Source organism: Notamacropus eugenii, chromosome 5 (assembly GCF_028372415.1).
Source record: "Notamacropus eugenii isolate mMacEug1 chromosome 5, mMacEug1.pri_v2, whole genome shotgun sequence".
Taxonomy (NCBI): domain Eukaryota; kingdom Metazoa; phylum Chordata; class Mammalia; order Diprotodontia; family Macropodidae; genus Notamacropus; species Notamacropus eugenii.
The window spans coordinates 280,721,333-280,742,085 of NC_092876.1; the positions used below are offsets into that span (position 1 = coordinate 280,721,333).

The 20,753-nt window shown below is 43.2% G+C and overlaps 2 protein-coding genes across 7 annotated transcripts in view; one reads left to right on the forward strand and one right to left on the reverse strand.

Moving 5' to 3' along the window:
* Positions 1-20,753, reverse strand: part of TMPRSS4 (transmembrane serine protease 4) — a 34,404-nt gene that overhangs the window by 11,526 nt on the left and 2,125 nt on the right. For 3 of the 6 annotated variants that reach the window (XM_072613097.1, XM_072613100.1, XM_072613096.1), the window contains exons 2-7: positions 17,408-17,487; positions 9,783-9,896; positions 6,311-6,466; positions 4,150-4,279; positions 3,227-3,337; positions 968-1,008 (exon numbers count right to left, since the gene is read on the reverse strand). In XM_072613097.1, coding sequence (XP_072469198.1) covers positions 968-1,008; positions 3,227-3,337; positions 4,150-4,279; positions 6,311-6,466; positions 9,783-9,896; positions 17,408-17,487 — 632 coding nt within the window. Of the gene's footprint in view, positions 1-967; positions 1,009-3,226; positions 3,338-4,149; positions 4,280-6,310; positions 6,467-7,802; positions 7,986-9,782; positions 9,897-11,961; positions 11,996-17,407; positions 17,488-18,144; positions 18,276-20,753 lie in introns of those variants that run through there. The other 3 variants (XM_072613099.1, XM_072613098.1, XM_072613101.1) reach the window with 3 other exon arrangements.
* Positions 15,599-20,753, forward strand: part of SMIM35 (small integral membrane protein 35) — a 55,975-nt gene continuing 50,820 nt past the window's right edge. The window contains exon 1 of the mRNA XM_072613102.1: positions 15,599-16,105. Coding sequence (XP_072469203.1) covers positions 16,099-16,105 — 7 coding nt within the window. The 5' untranslated portion in view covers positions 15,599-16,098. The remainder of the gene's footprint in view (positions 16,106-20,753) is intronic.

Sequence of the window (20,753 nt, forward strand, 5' to 3'; positions counted from 1 at the left end):
CAAAGCTGGTCTAGTCACCCTTCTCCTTATCCCCTCTGAGCTTTGCTCATTGGGGTTCCTAGGTTTCTAAATGACCTCCCATCTTTACCCTCCTTTTTCACGTTCTGCTCATCCTTTAAGGACCAATCCAAGCTTCAGCTGCTCCCTGAGGTTTTCTCCTATCTCTCTAACAAAGAGTTATCTTTCCTTCTTCCATGCCCCTTTACTGTAGGCATCACTCACTAGCCACTTGGCATAAGCTGCCTTGTATTTTTTTTTTAAATGTGTCTTTATCTATCCTATTCTCTCACGTACCTTGGAAGCCCCTGGAGGGCAGGGGATATGTCTTACATTCTATTTGTGGTGTCTAACATCATCCTCACCGCCATCATCATGATGATCATTGTCGTGACTAACATCTATATAGTACCTACTATGTGCCAGGTACCATGCTAAATACTTTAAGAAATATCTTCTCATCTGATCACGTATGGTTGGTATTAAAAATAACACTTAAATTGAATGTGGATAATTCAGTGGAATGTAATTTCTTTAAGGGCAGGGAAGGCTGTTTTAGTCTTTGTAGCTATCCTTAGCACCTTACACACAGTAGGCATTTAGTTAAGGTTTTAAATGCTTTGTTGAACTTGAATTTGAATCTGACCCTGGGTAACTGAAAGTTGACATTAGTAAAGCAGTTGTGTCTGGCCCCTAGCCTTTCAGCTTCACTCTTACCTCCTTAGTCTCCAAAGCTCCCAAGAACCTTTCCTGAATTTGGGATGGGGAATAGGTGTGGGAATGAAGGGAAGCCTTAGAACTAAGCATGCAGAAAAACTTTGCCCAGAAAATCCCAAATCCTAGAGAAACAAAGTTAAAAGTGTGGGAGAACCAGGAATGAAAAAATAAATGCAGTTTTTAACTTTTCCTTTGGTCAGCCCTGGTCTAAGCTTGTCCAATTCTAACCTCTCTGAGAGGGCTTTATACTCACCAGCACAGCGAAGGGAAACCAAGGACCTTGAGAGGCAGGGCCTGGAAAATGTAAATACACAAGTGGGCTTGGTTTCTGTGTCTTGCCAGGCCAAGTCTAGAGGTCTAGGCTTCCAGGCTCTGTTTGATTTAATCCTTTTAGAGCTTGAGGGAATTTTAAGAGCTGGAAGTAATCCCAGCGGCCCTTCAGTCCAGCCTGTCTCTGACTATATCATTCCCCAGTGAGGAGTATTTCAGATTTTACCTAAAAACTTCCAGTGATGGATAACCTACCACTTTCCAAGGCAATCATTCCACTTTCAGATAGCTATTATAAACTGTTTCTTTGGCATGAGTCAAAATCTGCATTTCTGCAACTTCTACCTAGTACTTTGTAGGACATGGGAGTATAGATTTAGACAGAGTAAAGATTTAGAACTTGGAGGGACCAACTTCCTTATTTTAAAGATGAGTTCTTAGAGGTTAAGTGACATGTCCAGGGTCATACAGGTGATAAATGAAAGTGTTAGAAATGAAACCCAGGTGCTCTGAATCCCAATCCAGTGTTCTTTCCTTTGTGCCATGCTGTAGAACAGTTTTAATCTTTTTTCCAAAAATATTATAACTCTACTTGAAGAATTTTACTTAACCTCTCTGCAACTCAGTTTTCTTATCTGTAGAGGATGTCTTCTAAAGTTGTTGCAGCTCTAAAATACAATCCTATGATCCTTCACACTCCCAGTTCTTAGTCAGCTTAATCCTACAAGAAATTTCCCTTGTAATATGCCAATCAAAGTCCTGACAGCAAGGAGGAGGAAGGTAGAACCTGCAGAAATATGCATAAGATGCTTCCTACGTTAAGGTGAGCAGATGCATTTAAAAAAATGGTATTTAAAGTAAATGATTGGACTACTACCATCCTTTCCTTCTTTAAAATTTGATTCTTTTGGAGGAAAGGGGCATACACACAACCTATTCAACAAAGAATAACAACAAAAGACAGAGACAGTAGCAAGGCTTATTTTCAAGAACTCTCTATCAGTGATCTACTAAGAGTAGATCAGTGTGTGTGTGTGTGTGTGTGTGTGTGTGTGTGTGTGTGTGTGTGTGTGTGTGTGTGAGAGAGAGAGAGAGAGAGAGAGAGCAGAGCCATGTGAATATGTGTATCTGTGAGAGATAGACAGAGACAGAGAAATAAAGAGACAGAGAGAGACATAGGAAGAGAATGAAAAAGAAAAAGAGAGAGAGGGACAGACAGAGAAAAAGAAAGAAAAAGGGAGAGACACAGTGAGATAGTGAGGAGAGACACACAAAGACAGATGGGGGGAAGAAGGGAAGAAACAGTTACAGGCAGAGACAGAGGGAGGGAAGGAGGAAAAGAAGAGGAAAGAGAGACAGAAAGAGTTAGGGAAGAGAAAGACAGAAAGAGAGAGATAGGGAGGAGAGAGACATGGAGACACAAAGGAGAGAGACAGGGAGACAGAGACAAAATGAGGAGGGAGAGAGAAAAGGAGGAGAGGGAGAAGAAAAGGGAGAAACAGAGACAAAAGGGGTGTGTATACATGCTTTATGGTCAGAATTGGGGTGTATGTATATTTGTATGCATGTGTTGGAGTGGTTCTATATGCACGTAGAAGTAGAAGCAGAGATTTCCTCAAATTATTTAAGGAAATTCTTTCTAGCAATTAGAGCTCTTCAGATATGGGCTGCCTCTCATTGGATATCTTCAAGAAAAAGTTGGATACCTTTTATTGGGGATGGTAGAGTGAGGATTCTCTGTCAGGTATGGGGTGGATTAAACAGCTTCTGACATCCTTTCCCATGCCGAGATTCAGTGATTCTGGTAATTGGTGCCTGATCAAAGTTTTAAATTTTTTTTTCTGTGAGATCTTATAATACTGAAGAGGCCTCTATTTGTGGGTCTGGGTGACTGGGCAGGGAGTACCTAAGAAAATCAATCTCTAGAACTGTACAAGGAAAATGCAAAATTTATAGGGTTTAGTAAGGAACATGAGGCAGTTAGAAAATGCATCATTTTTCACCATTCTGGTTGATGTTGAGGTCAGCTCCCTTCAGGCAAGATAGTACTTTGCCTAGCTTAGGTATGTCATATTTAAAAAAAAAATCTCCTAGCAATATGATTTCACAACCTTCCAGGACTGGATAATCTGGTTGGTTAAGTGTTCTTCCTGGTGTCTAGATTATGTTCCTCTTAATTAGGTTCCTGCCACCAGTGTCCACTAACTGACTTTTTGAAGACTTGAAGATGCCTCTCACTTACCCTGAGAAATCCTGCACTTGGAGTTCCTGGTCTTTGGCTATGATCTTGCTGACAGACAGCTGCTGCTTTCGTCCAATCTTCACGGCTTGGAAAGTAGGCTTCATGTCCAAACTAGGAGGGGTTAGATGTGTTATCTGGAGTGACAGTGGGGACCTAGTTCTCCCACTCCAAATTGGCATATGTAGGCTATGGACAATGTGGAGTGTGGGAGAAGAAAGGGTGGTGGTTTGGGTGAGTGTGCTCGAAGGAAGCTTTGGAACAGTCTAGTTTAGGCTCATTTCATTTCGTTTTGTGGATGAGAGAATAAGACATAGAGAGAGGGATAATAAGATCATAGATTTCAAATTGGAAGGGGCCTCCAAATCTCCTCATTTTCCAGAAGAGGACACTGAGGCCCATAAAGGTGAAATGGTCTTTGCCAAGGCTACATAGCTAGTTAGTACTACAACTGGGAGTCTCTCAAGACTCCAGATAGGCAGGCTAATGTTTGCTCTCCCACACTAAACTTCAGACTTTGGGGCTGGCTTTGAATACCACATGCGGATCTGGGAGGATTTTGTTGTCATTGAGGTGTTTTTCAGACATGTCCTACTCTTCATGACCCTACTTGGGGTTTTCTTAGCAAAGATGCTGGAGTGGTTTGCCATTTCCTTCTCCAGCTCATTTTATAGAGGAGGAAAAGGCAAATAATGTTATGTGACTTGCCCAGGGTCATACAGCTAGTAAGTGCCTGAGGCCTTAGCATTAAGACATCCCAGTAAAATCAAGCCCCATTTAAAGTGTAATTTTACTCAAAGGGGCTTTAGTTACCAGGAAAAGAGAAAAAGACAAATAAGGGAGATGGAAGAAAATAGGGAGGCATGACTAGGAACAAAAGAGGTGGGGAGGTTGAGGAGAGAAGGAAGAAAGGTAAACAAAGGTACCTGTTGTACCCCATCTGAGTACAAGCGATTCTGGCCCATGCTTCTGTGAAGTTGTCAAAACAGGCTGAGGACCAGAGATCTGTCTCTTTGTCTATCACTTGTAGAGTGGATCTGTCCTTGGAAAGACGGACTAGGAAGGGAGAGACTTGGGTCAGCCTGCGTGTGACACAGTCACTTCCCCACCAAGATACTCTGAAACCAGCCCTATCTCATCTCTTCTTCTGGGAAGGAGTAAAGAAAGAGCAGCTTAGTTAGAAGTATGGGAGGGAAGGTAAGTTTGGGGAGAAGATCGTGAAGGGATTGATTCTGCAAGCTTATTAACATAAAGAAAACCAGTCTGTTTGGTTTTAACTGACTGGGCCTAAGGTGTCTCCAAAATGCCACTAACCTCTAGGTGGCTCAAATCTCCTGTCTGCAGGAGGCCTTTCCTCCCCCGACTCCACGCATTCCCTTTGAGGTTAACTTCTGTTTTTTTCTGTACATTTTGTATGTAGCTACTTGTCTCCCCAATTAGAAGATGAGCTCCTTGAGAGAGGGGACTGTTTTTTGTCTTATCTTTGTGTCCTCTCACTCCCATTCCCCTTCCCTCTTCCCCTTTCAGGTCCATGCCCTGAACTGTACACAGAAAGCACTCAATAAATGCCTGTTGGATTAGATTGGCCTGGACATGGACATGGAAGGACTCTTCCCATTCAGCAGAACATCCCAGGGCAGGGGCAGGATTTCATTTGAATGACAAATGATTAAGTGGCTCCATTTTATAGGATGGAAGATAGAGAGCTAGAGAGAACTTCACAACCCATCTAGTCAAACCTCTCATTTTACACATGAAGCCCAAGGAAGGTGACTTGCCCAAGGTCTCACAATTGGGAAGTTTTACTCAAGATTTGAACACATATCCTCTGATCCCAGTACCATTGCACATGAATGGCTTTGGGCTACTTACTTAATTCACTTAACATCCAAATAAACACGGATGATCTTAGTTGTTTTTCTCTAGTATTTCTCATGTCTGGCTATAGCCTAAGCCTTTAGAAGAGTAGCATGGTATAGTTTGGATACAATTCTAGGCCTGGGGTCAAGAAGATTGGAGTTCAAATTTTGCCTCAGACACTTATTACCAGTGTGACCTTAGGCAAGTCACTCCAACTTTGGGGGGCCTCAGTTTCCTTATCTGTAAAGTGAGGTGGTGGTGGTGGTGGGGTTATACTAGATATCTTTTAAAATCCCTTCCATCTATAAATCCGTGACTTTGTTCTAAAACTAGCTTTGTCTCTGGACAAGCCTCTGACCTAGTCCCTTTAAGATGGTAGACTCCTAGTGCAAAGGCAGTCCTTCCAAAGGTCAGGCAATGAGAATAATACCAAAGACTCATATTTTAATTGTGCTTTTAAGGTTCAAAAATGCTTTCCTCATAACATCCTTGTGCAAGTATCATTATTCTCATATTACAGACAAGGAAATAGGCTGTGACTTGCCCGGGGTTATGGAGCTAGAGACCATGCTAAAGTCAAAATTTGAACCCAGGTCTCTTGGTTTCAGTATCCTGTGCCCAAATATCATGTTGCCCACAGTGCCTTAAAGTCTAACCCAGGGGTGGGGAATCTGTGTCCTCAAAGCCACATGTGGCCCTTTAGGTCCTCAAGCGTGGCCCTTTGACGGAACCCAGACTTCACAGAACAAGTTCCCTTAACAAAAGGATTTGTTCTGTAAAACTTGGACTCAGTCAAAAGACCACAGCCAAAGACCTAGAAGGTCACACACAACCTGGAGGCCGCAGGTTCCCCACTCTTGGTCTAACCAAATGGAGTTAGGGTCTTTTAGGACCAAGCACAATGGTCACTAAAGTACTTTCCATTATGTCTGCTTTTCTCATTCCTTAGAGTCTTGGGCTAAAATATTTTGTTGTTTTTCAGTTGTCTTTCAGTAGTGTCCAACTCTTCAAGACCCTACTTAGGATTTTCCTGGCAAAGATCCTACAATGGTTTGCTGTTTTCTTCTCTAGCTCATTTTACTAATGAGGAAACTGATGCAAACAGTGTTAAATGACTTGCCCAGGGTCACATGGGTAATAAGTGTTTAAGGTAAGATTTGAACTCTGGTCTTCCTTATTCCAAGATCAATAACCAATTCTTTTTCTGTCTACTTCTTGGGGACTTACCTCCTATCAGGGGCATATCTTCACTGAGGATGCTCTCAATGCAATGCTCCTCATCCTGTCCCAAGGGACAGTCCTTATGTCTGTCACATACCTTCCATCTTGAGATGAAGTTGTGGTAGTCACAGAAGAAATAGTACCTCCGCAGAATGAGGATAACTACAAATACAGGGTGGGTTTCAGAAAGAATGGGTTAGTGGCTAGCACAGGCATCTTTCTTCTAACCTCCCCGCTTCCTAAGACCTAGAGCAATGATGCACTACAACAACCGTGATCCAGTACAATGAAGCATTTGACCCAAAGCCAGTGGGGAAGCCAGAATGCTTTGACTTTGACAGAACTAGAGATCATCTGGTAAAACGTCCTTATTTTACAGATGAGGAAAATGAGACCCATCAAAGGGAAATGACATGATTTCTAGATTATGCCATCAAACATGGGAGTGATATATTCCTTTCTGGTGACAGAGTATGCCTAACAAGGGCTGATAAGAATGTACTTTTTCTGGAGACTTGCAATACTAATAAAAAAAGAATTTCACATCAAAAAGTAAAGAGGAAGGAAAAAGTTGTCTAGACATATCCATTACGCAAGATTCCATAGAGAGCAGCCAATGTAAGACGAATAGGAGTAGACTACGGAAATTCACAAAGTCAAATAAAGGGGTCAGCAACAAACCTCATGACTTCAGGTGTCTATGCACAACTACACAAAGGATGGGTAATAAACAAAGTGAACAAGTGATGCTGGGGAAAAGAGGCACATCTTGTCTCCTAGGTCCTTCGTTCTTGAGGAGGACCAAAGACATCACGAGGGTAATGTCTTGACTTGCTGTGAGTTGGATTTAAGTGAGGTAGAACTTCCAAACGGTGTCAGCCTCACTTTCTCCTCCAGAGTCAACCCTTCCTAGGTTTCCTGAGATCTGGTACAACCAGCCTTAACTGATGGTTGGTCAGTTAAGAAAACCCCAAAATGAAGCCTTGAAGAGTCAGACACAACTGAAATGACTGAACAGCAGTAATCTAACTGTGGTGTCAAATCAGACTTGGCTTTAATCATTTTCAAACTCTTCTGGTGGTGACCCATGCTTGTTCCACCTCATCTACATAATAATAGCTAGAATTTATATAATGATTTACAAATATCTTATTTGATCCTCACAACAACTAGGAGGTAGGTTATCATCCCCATTTTCCTGATGAGGAAATTGAGGTTAAGTGACTTGCTCAGAGTCACACAACTAGTAAAGGTCTGAGGCAGGATTTGAATTCAGGTCTTCTCCTGACTCAAGATATGTGCTCTATCCATTGTACCATTTAACTGTCTCAATATCTTCCTCACTCAATTCTTCCATTCTTCAGATGGAGAAACTCAAGGCATTAAGTGGTAAAGAGATACTTAAGCTCATATAGCTAGTTTGTGCGATACCTATGCCTAGCACCAGGGTTTTCTGAGACATAATTCAGATTTTTTTCAATTTTCTAGGAGGCCTTACCTAGAGGGAATAGTAGAGACTTTCTGATCTGCGCCTGACCCTATGAGATCTTTCAAAGTCAGGATTACACGAAAGCTAAGGGTTATGACTTCCAAAACCTGAATCTACACAAAAAAGTCCCATGGCCAGGAGATACTAGTTATTGGTTCAGTACATTTAGCTTTCAAATGAAATAGATTTTGGTTGGATGATCTGTGTGTATCCCAAATTTTCCTAAGGTTGATTTACCTAAAGAGAGACCAGAAACCCAGTAGGGTTATGATGACTTGAACTGTCCCCATTGTCTTCATTCAAAACCATTGTTTGATGTCATGGAACTTAGCTAAATGCAGATTTAGGTGGGACTGGATGCTCTCCATTTAGCCCAATGTTACTCAAAATTTATTAATTATTGAGTTAACTATGCTTAGCACTGTGCTGGGGGGATATAAAGAAATATAAAAAATTGACACCAATAAAAGGTTGCTTTAACTGTGGGAAAATCTATGAAGTGCTGAAGGAATTATTTAAAGAAGAGATAGATAATAATATCCCAAATTTACAAAATGCTTTCTAATTATTATTTTCATTGTTATTATCGTTATTCAGATCTCAACAACCCTATAACATAGCTACTATTAGGCTCGTGTGGCTTGATAGATAGCACAGTAGATTGGGAATCCGATAATACCACCCGGGAAGAAATCCTGGCTCAGCCCCTTATATAGATTGCCTTTGTGACCTTGAATGGGTCATTTACCCTTTATGGGCCTCAGTTTCCCAATATGTAAAAAGGAGGGGGTTAGATGATCTCTGACCTTTGGGTCTTCCATTTCTAAATCTATAACCCTATTATGTGAGGGGCAAGAGATAGAGTCAGGAAACCTTGGTCTGGGAATCAGAAGTTATAGGCTGCCCCTACTTTGTTATGTGCCCTCTAGAAAATCACTCCACCTGGTAACTGTGATTCAGGCACGTTATTGTGGGTATGGGTTGGAGTATATGGCTGCTCCGATTCCATTATTCCGATTCCTTAGACCATGACCTCCTTGAGAGTAGGGACTGTCTTTGGTCTTTCTTTGTCTCCCCAGAGCCTAGCTCAGTGTCTGGTATTTAATAAATGTTTATTGATTGACTAACTGTGATCTTCCTGGGACTCGTTTCTTCATATGAAAAATAGGACTCATATTATTTCCACTACTTGCCTTGTCAGGTTCAAATGAGAGTAAGGCTAACAAAAGGAGCTACAAAACACTCTAGAAATATTAGTTGTTATCATTAATATTAATGATAAGGGGAAAGGGTTGCAGTTTATTAATATTATTGTATATTGAAGATAAGTGGGGTACGGGGAGAAGGAGGAAGAGAACTGAACGAAATGTAATTGGGAAAGATGCGTGGAGTTCGTTCCAGGGCCAAGGGGAAGAGAAGAGGTAGAAAGGAGGAGTGGCGTCTCCAGGAACAGTTCCATTGCTTGACTTTGGGTGAAAATGGACAGGAAGTTCAGCCCACCCTAAGCTTTTGGAACTCTCCCAGTCTCCTAAAGAAAGATAGGGTGGACAGACCTGATTCCAGGACTCCAGGAACCCCATTCAAATGATTGGCAAAGATTTGCATAATTAATATTTCCCTTCCTTAGAGATTCTGAGGGTCAAATAGAGCTACAATGGACTCCCTTACTCGCAGTGTTATCCTTATGGCCCTCAAAGCAGGAGGTAAGTGCAGACTTGGTGCAGATTTGACACAGACTTATGCAAATCTTTATGCATACCAATAAGCAGAAGCTTGACCAGGGACCTCAGGATGTCTCCCCCACCCTTTCTCCAAAGTACCTCTTTCTTCTGGAGAAGCAAGTCTGAAGGGAGATCAGAGATTATGTAGCCGGGAACCACTCCCCTCTTCCTACCCTCCTCGCGCCCCAGGCAGTGAGAGTGTGGGGCTTACTTGGAATTGGAAGAATGGGAAGGACAGACATTGGGAGGGAGGGGAACTGACACTCACTCAGTAAGATTCCGCAAGAGATGGTCAAGAGAGTCATCACAGTACCAAGGAATGCCATCCACAGCTCTTTGAAGGATGCCATTTGGGCTTGGGGCTCATGCACCTGGGAGGCATCTGTAAGAAGAAGCCAGGATGTGAGAGGCAGGGCACCCTCCCCCTCCTCACCCACCCAGTTCCCATCCTGGGCAGGAGGCAGAGCCCTCAAATTAGTCTGGACTTTGTACATTTCACCTCTCGCCAGGCATCCACAATCCCTTCTTTAGTGGCATTTGTTTGGTGCTGAGGCTGAAACATAACTTTGACAGGTTGAGAAGTCTTTTGTAGCTGAGTAACTTGGGAGTATCAGTTTTCCTTCTCTCATTTCAGAAACAGGGTCATAGATTCCGAGTTGGAAGAGAACTTAAAAGGTCTCTAGTTCAATTCCCTTGTTTTATAGGAGAGACGTATTTGCTCAAGGTCACACAAGTACGAATAGCAGAGCTGAGATTTGAACTCGAGTCATAGCATCATGGCCTCAGAGCTGGAAGGAATTTTGGAGGTCATCTATTCCAAACCCCTCATTTTACAGATGAGGAAAATGAAGCCCAAAGAAGGTGGAGGGTTTGCCCAACTAGTGTGTGGCAGAACTGGGATCAGAACCCAAGTCAAAGAGCTGAGTCCTTTGACTCCAGATCCTCCTCTTCCTCCTCCTCATTCTTCTCCTTCTCCTCCTCATTTTTCTCCTTCTCCTTCTTCTCCTTCTCCTCCTTCTTCTAGTTCTCATTCTCTTTGTTCTTTATCTTCTCATTTTTCTTCTCCATCATCATCATCATCCCCATCATCATCAAGAATTTGTAAATTATAAAAATAACAAATCGCTCCAGTGTCTTTGCCAAGAAATCCCTAAATGGGTTCATGGAGAGTTGAACACTGAAACAACTTCTCCTCAACCACTACCACCACCATCACAACAAGAAAAAAAGAAAGGCAAAAACCATCTCTGCTCTCAAGTGGCTCCCATTCTGATCGGAGACGACATGTAAACAACATAAAATGGGAGATAATCTCAGAGGGAAAGGCTTAGCAGCAGGGGGTGGGGAGCAAGAAAAGCATCTTTCAGAAGAAGGAATGTGAGCTGAGTCTTGAAGGAGTAAAAGCATTCCAAGCATGGGGCACAGACAGTGAAAAGACACAAGGTCAGGAGATAGAGTGCATCGTTCAAAGAACAACAAGGAGATCAGTGTCTGGATAGTAGAGTTCTATTTTCATTCAGTTTTGAGTAGATAAGGAGATGGAGGTTGGCATTGTATTAAAATGTATCTGACCTTCCAAATTAATTTGTGACTGTGACCCCTGGAAGATTTTATCTGTTCAGGTTGAAAGAGTTGGATAGAGCTCAACTCTAAATTCTATCCCTTCACTCAACTTGGGCTGGTCCTTTTTGCCTCAAATCAGTATATCCCTACTGGCCTGAATCAAGGACTCATCACACTACAACGTGATATAGCTACCTCTCCATCACTCTCTGGTATGAAATGTGGTGTAAGAGGGAAAGACAGGGGATTTCAAGAGGCATTTTATTTCCTATACCACCTCTGAGAAGGTTCCCAAGGCCCAAGGAATCCCTGCCTCCACATCAGAGCATGGTATACCCAAGAAATGATGGGAAATGATTTGTGAGTTTAAGCAGCCCAGACCTACTTCTTCTGTTAGCATCAAGGTGGGAATTCTTCCCTAGTCCTTCTTTCCTAACTAAAGTTGATGGCCCATTCAGAGGATAAGTTGCTATATGGTACCTCCCTACTAATGATATGAATTTTTTTTTCTCCCAACCCAAAATCCTTTGCTTTCTGCCTGGTCTGAGGTGGTCTGAGGCTCCCTTTGTCTTCAGTAAAAGCCAACATGTTCTAGGGGTGCCTGGTAGGTCTTTTCCTTGAGTTTTGTGGCTTAGCATGTCACACCTGGTTAGCCTCACCTGCATTCATCCTGCTTATTGACACCGGTCTCTGAGTGCCTTCAGACCCACAGCCAAGACATAGTTTAACTTGTTCTCTGTGGCTGCGTGTTTGGCTTCCCTAGAGAGCTTGTGAACTCCTGAAGGGCATCACAGGGCTGAGCACAGCATGGAGGCACTTGCTTCTGGACATACTAATTGGTTGCAAGATTGAGGGGGACTGAGAAAAGCCAAGTTTGACCTTACCAAATTTGTTCAGGGGTGTCTCAAACCTCACGTCCTGTAAAGCAAAGGAAAATAATGAGGAAACCATGCAGGAGTGAGCTAACCAGGGCAGGGCTTTGCTCTCAAAATCTTGTTCTTTTTATCTGCCTGTCTTCCTCTCTACCTCTTGTGTCTCTCTGCTGTTTCCATCACGATCTATTTCTCTCTCTCCCTCTCTGTCTCTATATGTTTTTCTGTCTGTCTGTCTCTATCTCTGTCTCCTTCCCACCTTTATCTCTGTCCTTATCTTTCTGTGACTGTCTCTTTCTTTCCATTCTGTCTTCCTTATTCCTAGCCCTATTTACTTATTTTATTCTTTTGCTCATTAAAGGGGCCATTCCCTGTTTACTTCTTAAAGAGGCGTATTCACTCAATGGGCATCACCTTCCTCTAAGTGAGTACCTGAAAAGGCCAAGGTCTCCCATTGCATCCTGGGCCTTCTCCAGTCATCCTGGTGAATATCTGGTCACTGGACCCAGATGGCTCAGGAGGGGAAAGTGAGGTTAGTGACCTTGCACAGCCCTCCCTCACTCAGATCAAAGTCAAGTGCAAGTCATGTCATCATTTCTCTGATTTCATGCTCCATGTCTATCTCAATCTCTCTTTTCTTTCTCCCTCTCTTTCTCTTCCTCCTGCCTCTCTTCTACGTTCATTCGTTATGCTTCTCTTTGTTATCATTCAGTCATTTCAGTCCTGTCTGACTCCTCATGACCCCATTTGGGGTTTTCTTGGCAAAGATACTAGGGGTTTGCCATTTCCTTCTCCAGTCCATTTTATAGATGAGGAAATTGAGGCAAACAGGGTTAAGTGACTTGCCCAGGGTCACATAGCTAGTAAGTGTCAGAGGTCAGATTTGAACTCAGAAAAATGACTCTTCCTTACTCCAGGCCTGGTGCTTGTTCTATCCACTTGGCCACCTGGCTACTCACTGTGTCACCTAGCTGCCCTAGGAAGAAAGGCTGAGGTTCAAATCTTATCTCAAACATTTAGTAAGAGCATGATCTTGGGCCAGTTGCTCAAACCTCTATGAATCTCCACTTCCTCATTCATAAATTGAGGATGGTATTAGCACTGATTTCACCAGATTATTATTTGAATCTAATGTATGTGAGGTGCTCCTTCAACCTGAAAGTGCTACATAGATAACAGTTCTTTATTATTACCCACAGGGGTCAAGCTGAACCAGCTGGCACATAATAGCTCATTACTTGAAGATAGCTAATATGTCCCCTCAGACCCTGAGTCTCTTTCTCCTCATGTTAAACTTCCCTAGTTCCTTCTTCTGATCCTCCAATAATATGGCCCTCAGTTTCCTATCTTGCTCATTCTCTTCTCTGGACATCCCCCGGTTTGTCAGCATATGTAGTCGAAGCCTTTCCAGACTGATAGAACCCACCAGGGCTTGTGATCTATTGACTTACCACCATGCCATGCCATGATGTAGCCTTGGAGGAGGGTTTCACTAGGGAACTTAGACAGTCCTCTGTGATCTCCTGGCATGTGGCCATCTGTTATTTTATTACAGAATATTTTAGGCAGTAGAATCTTTACTCAGTGCAACTGGGTGGTGCAGTGTATGGTGTACTGTGCTTAGAGTTAGGAAGACCTGAGTTCAAATCCAGCATCAGACACTTACTTGCTGTGTGACCCTGGGCAAATCACTTAAGCCTGGTTTGGCTCAGTTTCCTCATCTGTAGAATGAGCTAGAGAAGGAAATGGCAAAGCACTCCAGTATCTTTGAAAAAAAAAAACATAACCTTAAATAGGGTCAGGAAGAGTTGAACATTACTGAAAAACAATTGAACAGCAGAAAGGATTTCCACTCATGCTCTGCACACACACACACACACACGCACACATACACATAAGCATACACCCACATGCAAACCATACATGCACACATGCATACACACATGCATACACACATACGCACACACATACACACCTGCACCCACCCCCGCACACATGTGCATAAGCAAATACACACTTAGATGCACATCCTCATTTTCACATGTACCCACACCTACCTGTTCCTACTCCTGCCCCCCTCCCACTATGTAGAGATGTTCTCACACACTCCCCCCACTATTTCATGGGGATGTCTCCACAACCCCAGGCTAGGGTGCTCTCAAGCACTTTCTTTAGGTCAGCATTCCCCAAATTGATTTGGGGGCAGGGAACACCTTGTCTTGGAATCAATCATATCGACTGACTTTGGCCAGAGTCTAGGCCTCCCCAGCTATGTCTGATGAATCATTTAGTCTGGAACAAATTCCCTGACTCAGCAGCCCAGGTTCACTGATTGATGTTTATCTGAAATAACTTCAGCAGTGTCAGAGGCAGGAGTGAGTTGGCCTGGGGCTTAGCACGCTGATGTGTGCATTTGGACCCAGGATCTGAACTGACTGGGCCTTCAGGACAGGATACTGGCTGAGGTTAGGAGCATGAGTTGTGGACTGAGGAAGGGGCCCAGGATCTCTGTCTGTTTGGCACCCCTGCATGCTTTTGGGGGGATTATGTCTGCAATTTCATTTTTGCAGGGAGCTCTCTCCATCAGTCAATATCAGCACCTGCTTAGCAACTTGTAACTGAGAAAGCTGGCTGGGGTGGTCAGAGGTAAAGTGAGGCAGTCTTTTAAGTGGCAGGATTCCAACCCAAGTCTTTAAGATTCTAAGGGCAACTAGGTGACACAGTGAGTGATAGCACAGGCCCTGGAGTCAGGAGGACCTGAGTTCAAATACAGCCTCAGATACTTGATACACTAACTAGTTGGGCTAACACACTTACTAACTTGGGCAAATCACTTAACCCCAAATACCTTGCCTTCCCCCCTCCAAAAACAAAATAAAAAAGACTCTGGCACTTTACTAGGGCCACACTACTTATCTAATGGGAACTTAATGAATTTTCGTTGACAATACAGTGCAAGGGAGATAGCTATGATGTCCTGGGTGCCTGAGCACCCCTTCTGCCCAGAGGAAAGATTTTCCCCTCCTGGCATCGATCTGAGGACAGTTGTTAGTTGGTCCCATTCAGCTTGTGTCCTGCAGAAACCTGACAGAGAACTGTGGCATTCGAATGGTTCTCTGTTGCCCTGACCTATATCTATATCTGAACCTCAATTTCCTCATCCATAAAATGGGGATAATAAAATATATATTACCTATGTCAAAGAGGAAAACACTTTGTAAACTCCAAAGCCCTAAAGAAAGATGGGTTGATTGCCCTTAGGAAACCTATTAACTCGTTTATGAAATGAGGATGTAGATCGTAAGAATCCTGGAGGCTTAGCACAACTGATTTACTATAGCCTCAGGCACATCCTCAGCTTGAGGTAGGGAGGATGGCTAGTATCCCTGTTGTATGTGTTGGTCAGGGTGTGTCATTTTGGGGTTTAGCGAAGCAGATAGAAAGACTGCAAATCTAGCCTAGAAGCAGAGAATTGCTGTGAGGATGCAGCCAGATGGTATTCAAGTGCAGTATACTTTTTACTTAATGTTAATGGGGACCAGAGATGAGGCAGCATCTGACATAAGCCAAGTGGATATATAAAAGATTGGCTGGCTCTTTGGTTTCCTGTTTATCCTCTTTTCTTTCCCTTCTTCCCTCTCCCCCCAAAATCAAGACTGGTTTCTCCCCTCTCAGAGTGGACAGACTGGAAAACTGAAGACAACTGGAGATTAAAAAGCTGCTTTCTGGCTTCTGATCTTCCCAAGTTGTTGTTGCTCCTGCACCTTCCCTGGGGACCCAGGGTATGGGGGTGTGGTCTCTGAGGAATGGGCACCAGGGAGAGCTGCTGCTGTTGCTAGGTAGTGGGATAAACAGCTCCTGGCTGGTGCTAAGCAGGATGCTGAGCCTAGAACAAAAAGATCAGGGCAAACCCTTTGGGATCATTGTGTGGGGTGTTCCTGGGACCCAGCCCAGTAAATCTTCAGCTAATGAGAACAGCTAAGCAGAGGAGCTAAGGAGAGTGGGTGGTATTGTTCTGAGTCTGCTCTGCTATATCTTTTTTGGGGGAGGAAGTTACTTCCTCATTGTCCCCCCCTGACTTGGGGGCATTCAATTCAATGTCCTCTTGCTTCTCTGGATCCAAGAGATTCTCTTCCACAAGTCCTAGCCATGACAGGTAAGGTGGGAGTAAGAGGTGCAGCTAGCTTGGGGATGGCAGCAATGGTGGTGGTAGACTATTTAAACTTAGCTTGGTAGTGAGAGTGGGGGGGCGGGGAAAACCCTAGAGTTGGGAGCCACACGGATGGCATTTGGTGTATTCTTTAGGCAATAGGCATGATGGAGAATCAGCCAGTTCTGAGGCCATCTTGTCTGTCCCTTTACCTTTACTTCCCCTTGAGACAGGTTGGGCAAATAGAGGCATATTTCCCAATTCTGTAGTGAAGAAAGTTCACAAACCATACTTGAAAACAGTTTAGCATACAAGAAGTCCGAATCAGGAAGTATTTCCTTAGGTTTAACCTCAGTCACTCTTGCTACAAAAAGATTTCCTTTGTCTTGATATCTGTGCCAAGAAAGTGGCAACTTGAGTAACTCAGGCCATGGACCCCATTCCATGAAGACAATGGCCAGAGGACAGGGATCAGGGCATAACATGGCATATCAGGTGGCACTCCATTGTGTCTCTGAGTACCTGCTGTTCTACCACCATCATTTAAGAATTAGCAGAGACAGAGGTAATGGCACTTAGATGTCTTTTGCCACTATTTCCTCCTTCACCCATGGGTCATGTGAAGCAATAGCCCTAATCTTTGCCAAGGCAACATCTTTACGTTCACAAATGATCAATTTTATCCCATCTTCAGCAGATTAGCCCCTCTATGATCCCCACTCTCTCACTTATCTTCAGTCTCTTCCTTTCTATGGACTGCTTCTCTGCTGCCTACAAAAATTACCCATGCCTCCCCCATCCTCAAAAAACCATCTCTTGATCTATCCATCTCTGTTAGCTATCATCCCATATCTCTTCTGCCCTTGGTGGCTAAACTCCTTGAGAAGGCTGTCTGCCATAAGTACCTCTACTTTCCCTCCTCTCACTTTGTTATTGTTGAGTCATTTCAGTCATGTCCAATGCTTCATGACCCCATTTGGAGTTTTCCTGTAAAGATACTGGAGTGGTTTGTTCTTAGGCCTCCTCAGCCTCTGCTTAAGGCTGTGCTTCAGCATCCTTTGTTCTAATTAGTGTCTGTGTTTGGCTTGCCCAGGTGGCTGGCTGTCATGGTCCTTAGGGAACTGTCTTGTTGCAGGGCCTCAAACTAAATTAGTTTGTTTTCTGATGTCAAAGCCTGGGTGCCCCCGGTGTACCTTTTGCTGAGTTCTAGCTTTTGATCAGAAGGTGCTTTGGGTTAATGTCTAGCTATCAACCCATTCATAGATCTGGAATGATTTCTACCCACTGGGTCCAATGAATATTTCCCACCTTTCTTGGCCCAGCTTTGGGCTTGATCTACTTCCGTTCTCCTGTTGATGAGCTGTGATCCCAGAGAAATGATGTCTCCTCTGAAAAAGAAAAAAAGTTATTATTTTGCAATACCTCCAACTCTATGAATGATCAGTTAATAATACTGAAAATATCTTTCAGTTCCTCTAATGGGTCTTTTTCTGTAAAAATCCTCTTTAGGGTTATTTAAATAAAAAGCAGAGTGATACAGTGACAAGAGAACTAGATTCTGAGTTCAAATTTCAGCTCCAGTAATTATTAGCTTTGTGACTTTGGGCAAGCCACTTAATGCCTTTAAATCTTTTATTTGTGAAATGAATGCTAGAAGGAAGGGAATAAGCATTTATACAGTGCCCATTGTGTGCCAGGCACTTACTAAGCATGCTACCAATATTAATATCATTTAATCCTTACAATAACCTCCCAGGCAGGTGAGGAAACAGAGGCAGTTAGATCTTCAGTGACTTTTCCAGGGTCACATAGCTAGTAAGTGTGTGAGGCTGAATTTGAACTCAGATCTATCTGACTCCAGGCCCAGGGCTTTATACAATTTTTATTTTATATAAAAATATTTTTTACACACAAGTAGCAGTTTGGCCAGATGAGGGTAAAGTTTAGAGGAAGGCAGGGTGTTGGAGCAGTTGTCTGCAACAGCTAATTAGCTCTGAGGCTTACTTTCTTGTGATTGACGGTCAGTCTAGTTTGGTGGGACTTACCACACATCTGTCTCCGGTGTGTATTTGTGACAGAGTTTAGAGCAGTTGCTGAATGAGAGAAGTAGAAGCTGGCCTTGTATGGAAATGTACAGTGGCATTGGAGGGGTTAATACCATTGCCTGCAAGTGTAGAGACTGTTTTCAGTCAACAAGCATTTATTAAGCCCCTACTATGTGCCAGACAGTATGCTAAGTACACACTGAGCTCTCAGGGAGCTCACAGTCTAATAGAGGAAATAACATACAAACAAATATGTACAAATAAGATATATGTATATATGTGTGTGTACATGTATGTATATACATGTATACATATATAGTTATTCAATTGTTTTCACTTATGTCCAACTCTTTGTGACCCTGTGACCCTGTGGGGTTTTCTTGGCAAAGAGCATTAGCATTAGGAGAGGTTGAGATAAGGAGTATGCTAGAGTCAGTTCTTTCAATTTCTTAAGAACTGATAGTTAAAATTTCAGTGTGAGCATCTATACCTCAGAAACTTGCAAATGCTACTAATCAGGGGTTACTTTATTATTTTGTTGATTGTATAGACTTAAGAAAGTGATGGAAAAATGTCAGTAATAACGCAGATTAAATTTAAAGGTGTCAGAGGTACATCCTTCCCCCACCCCTAGCCCCCAAGCCAGTTGTTAAACATTTACCTACATCCCCCTGGTTGGGATTAATTCAGCATTAGAGAGTGAGGAAGAATGACTGGATGTGAGAGAGATGAGGCCTTAAAACAGGGGACTTGCACCTGAATCTTCAGAACCTGGGAGTCTGAGGACCCTCAAGCAAGAGAGATTAGATACAAGCCCAGAATCCTGGTGTTTTCCTATGCAATGGTTCCAGTGGAGAGCTTCACCACAGGGATGAGCATGTGTATGTGTGTGTGTGTGCATGTGTGCACACACATGCATCCACCCTGGGATCATTCTTATTGCCCTGCTTTGGCATTTCTCCAGTTCCATTGTGTGGGGTGGTGTGGTGACTGGAAGGACGTGCACTCTAGCTGTGGCTAATCCAGGATGTGTATGGGTGTCCGGCACACAATCTGTTTTGTTTCCAGTCCCTTGTTGTTACAGAGCAGTTTGACGTCATCCTAGTGGTGTTTTAAGGAGGGACAATCTGCAATGATACCGAGATCACTTTCTTTCCCTGTCTGTAACTGACAGCTTAGAACTCACTGGCTTTGTATATGAAGCTGAGTGACCTTTTTGTTTTCTAATTATTCATCTTTATTTTTTGCTAATGTTCTCTAATTTTTTTTCTCTATTAGAGAAAAATAATAGTTGCAGGTCTCACCTCCCAAAGAAGGTCAGACTTTAGAGACCATGTAATCTGATTTCCTTGTTTTATAGACAAGAGAATTACAGACCAGGGAGATGAAGGTTGTATAGGCGGTGAGCAGCAGAGCCAGGATCTGAACCTAGCTCTTCCATGCACAGCCAGCGAGTGTACTTTCTACCACGGCATACTGCCTCCCCCATGCTCGCTTCCTTTGGCACTCCTTTGCCCTCTTTATGAATCCTCCCATTGCCTTTCTGTTGGTCCTCCCTGTGAGACTGGTCTTTCACTGTCTGGAAGAGCCCACTGCTACACGGACAAGCTGGAGCCTGCGAAGAGGATGGTGACCAGTGAGTGTGTCCAGGCAACCATGTGAGGCCAGGCCAGCTCAGGGTCAGTCCTGGGAGCTGAAAGTGTTTAACCTGGACAAGAGGAATCTTGGCTAGAAAGCTGGGCCTAGTCATCCTTGTGAATTTAAATCTGACCCAGATTCTTACTAGCTTTGTGACCCTGGACAAGTCACTTAACCTTGTTTGCCTCAGTTTACTCATCTGTAAAATAAGTTGGAGAAGGAAATGGCAAATCTCTTCAAGTATCTTTGCCAAGAAAATCCCAAATACATATATCATCTATACATGCATATATGTTTTCCCTCTTTATCTGCTTTGGTCAATTATTCCAAGGCTGTTGACTGTCAGCCCTCTGGGTGATTGACCTTCTACATGGCTGAATAGTTTCCTACTTCATTTTTAGAAAGGTAAGAAAGGGCTTTACCTCACTGAAGTGGTTGTCTTTTATTACCTGCTTCCTTCTCTCATCCCTGCTATCAGTGCAGGAAATTCAGATCCCCCTGATCAGAAAGGGAAAGGGTTAGAATGTTGTCTTGGAGTTTTCCTATCCCTATGCGAAAACTCTATGACAATGGATAGTCAGAAAGACCTGAGCAGGTCAGAGATGAGGCAGCTTAGACCATTGCTCACTACTTCTAACAGATTCCACTTCTGAAAGAAGGCCCTTAGGCAACTAGGTGACATAACAGATAGACAGATAGATAGATAGAGCCCTGGACCCAAATCAGGAAGACAGGAATTCAAATCTAGTGTCACATACTTACTAGTTGTGTGACTGGGCAAATTACTCTTTCTGCCTCAGGTTCCTTAAGTATAAAATGGGGCTCATAATAGCACCTATTTCCCTGGTTTCTTAAGAGTCAAATGACCCAATATTGGATAAAAATCAGCTCAATGCCTGGCACTAGTAGGTGCTTAATATATACTTTTTCCCTTCCTTTTCCCCCTTTCCACTTTTATCTTCTGGGGAAGT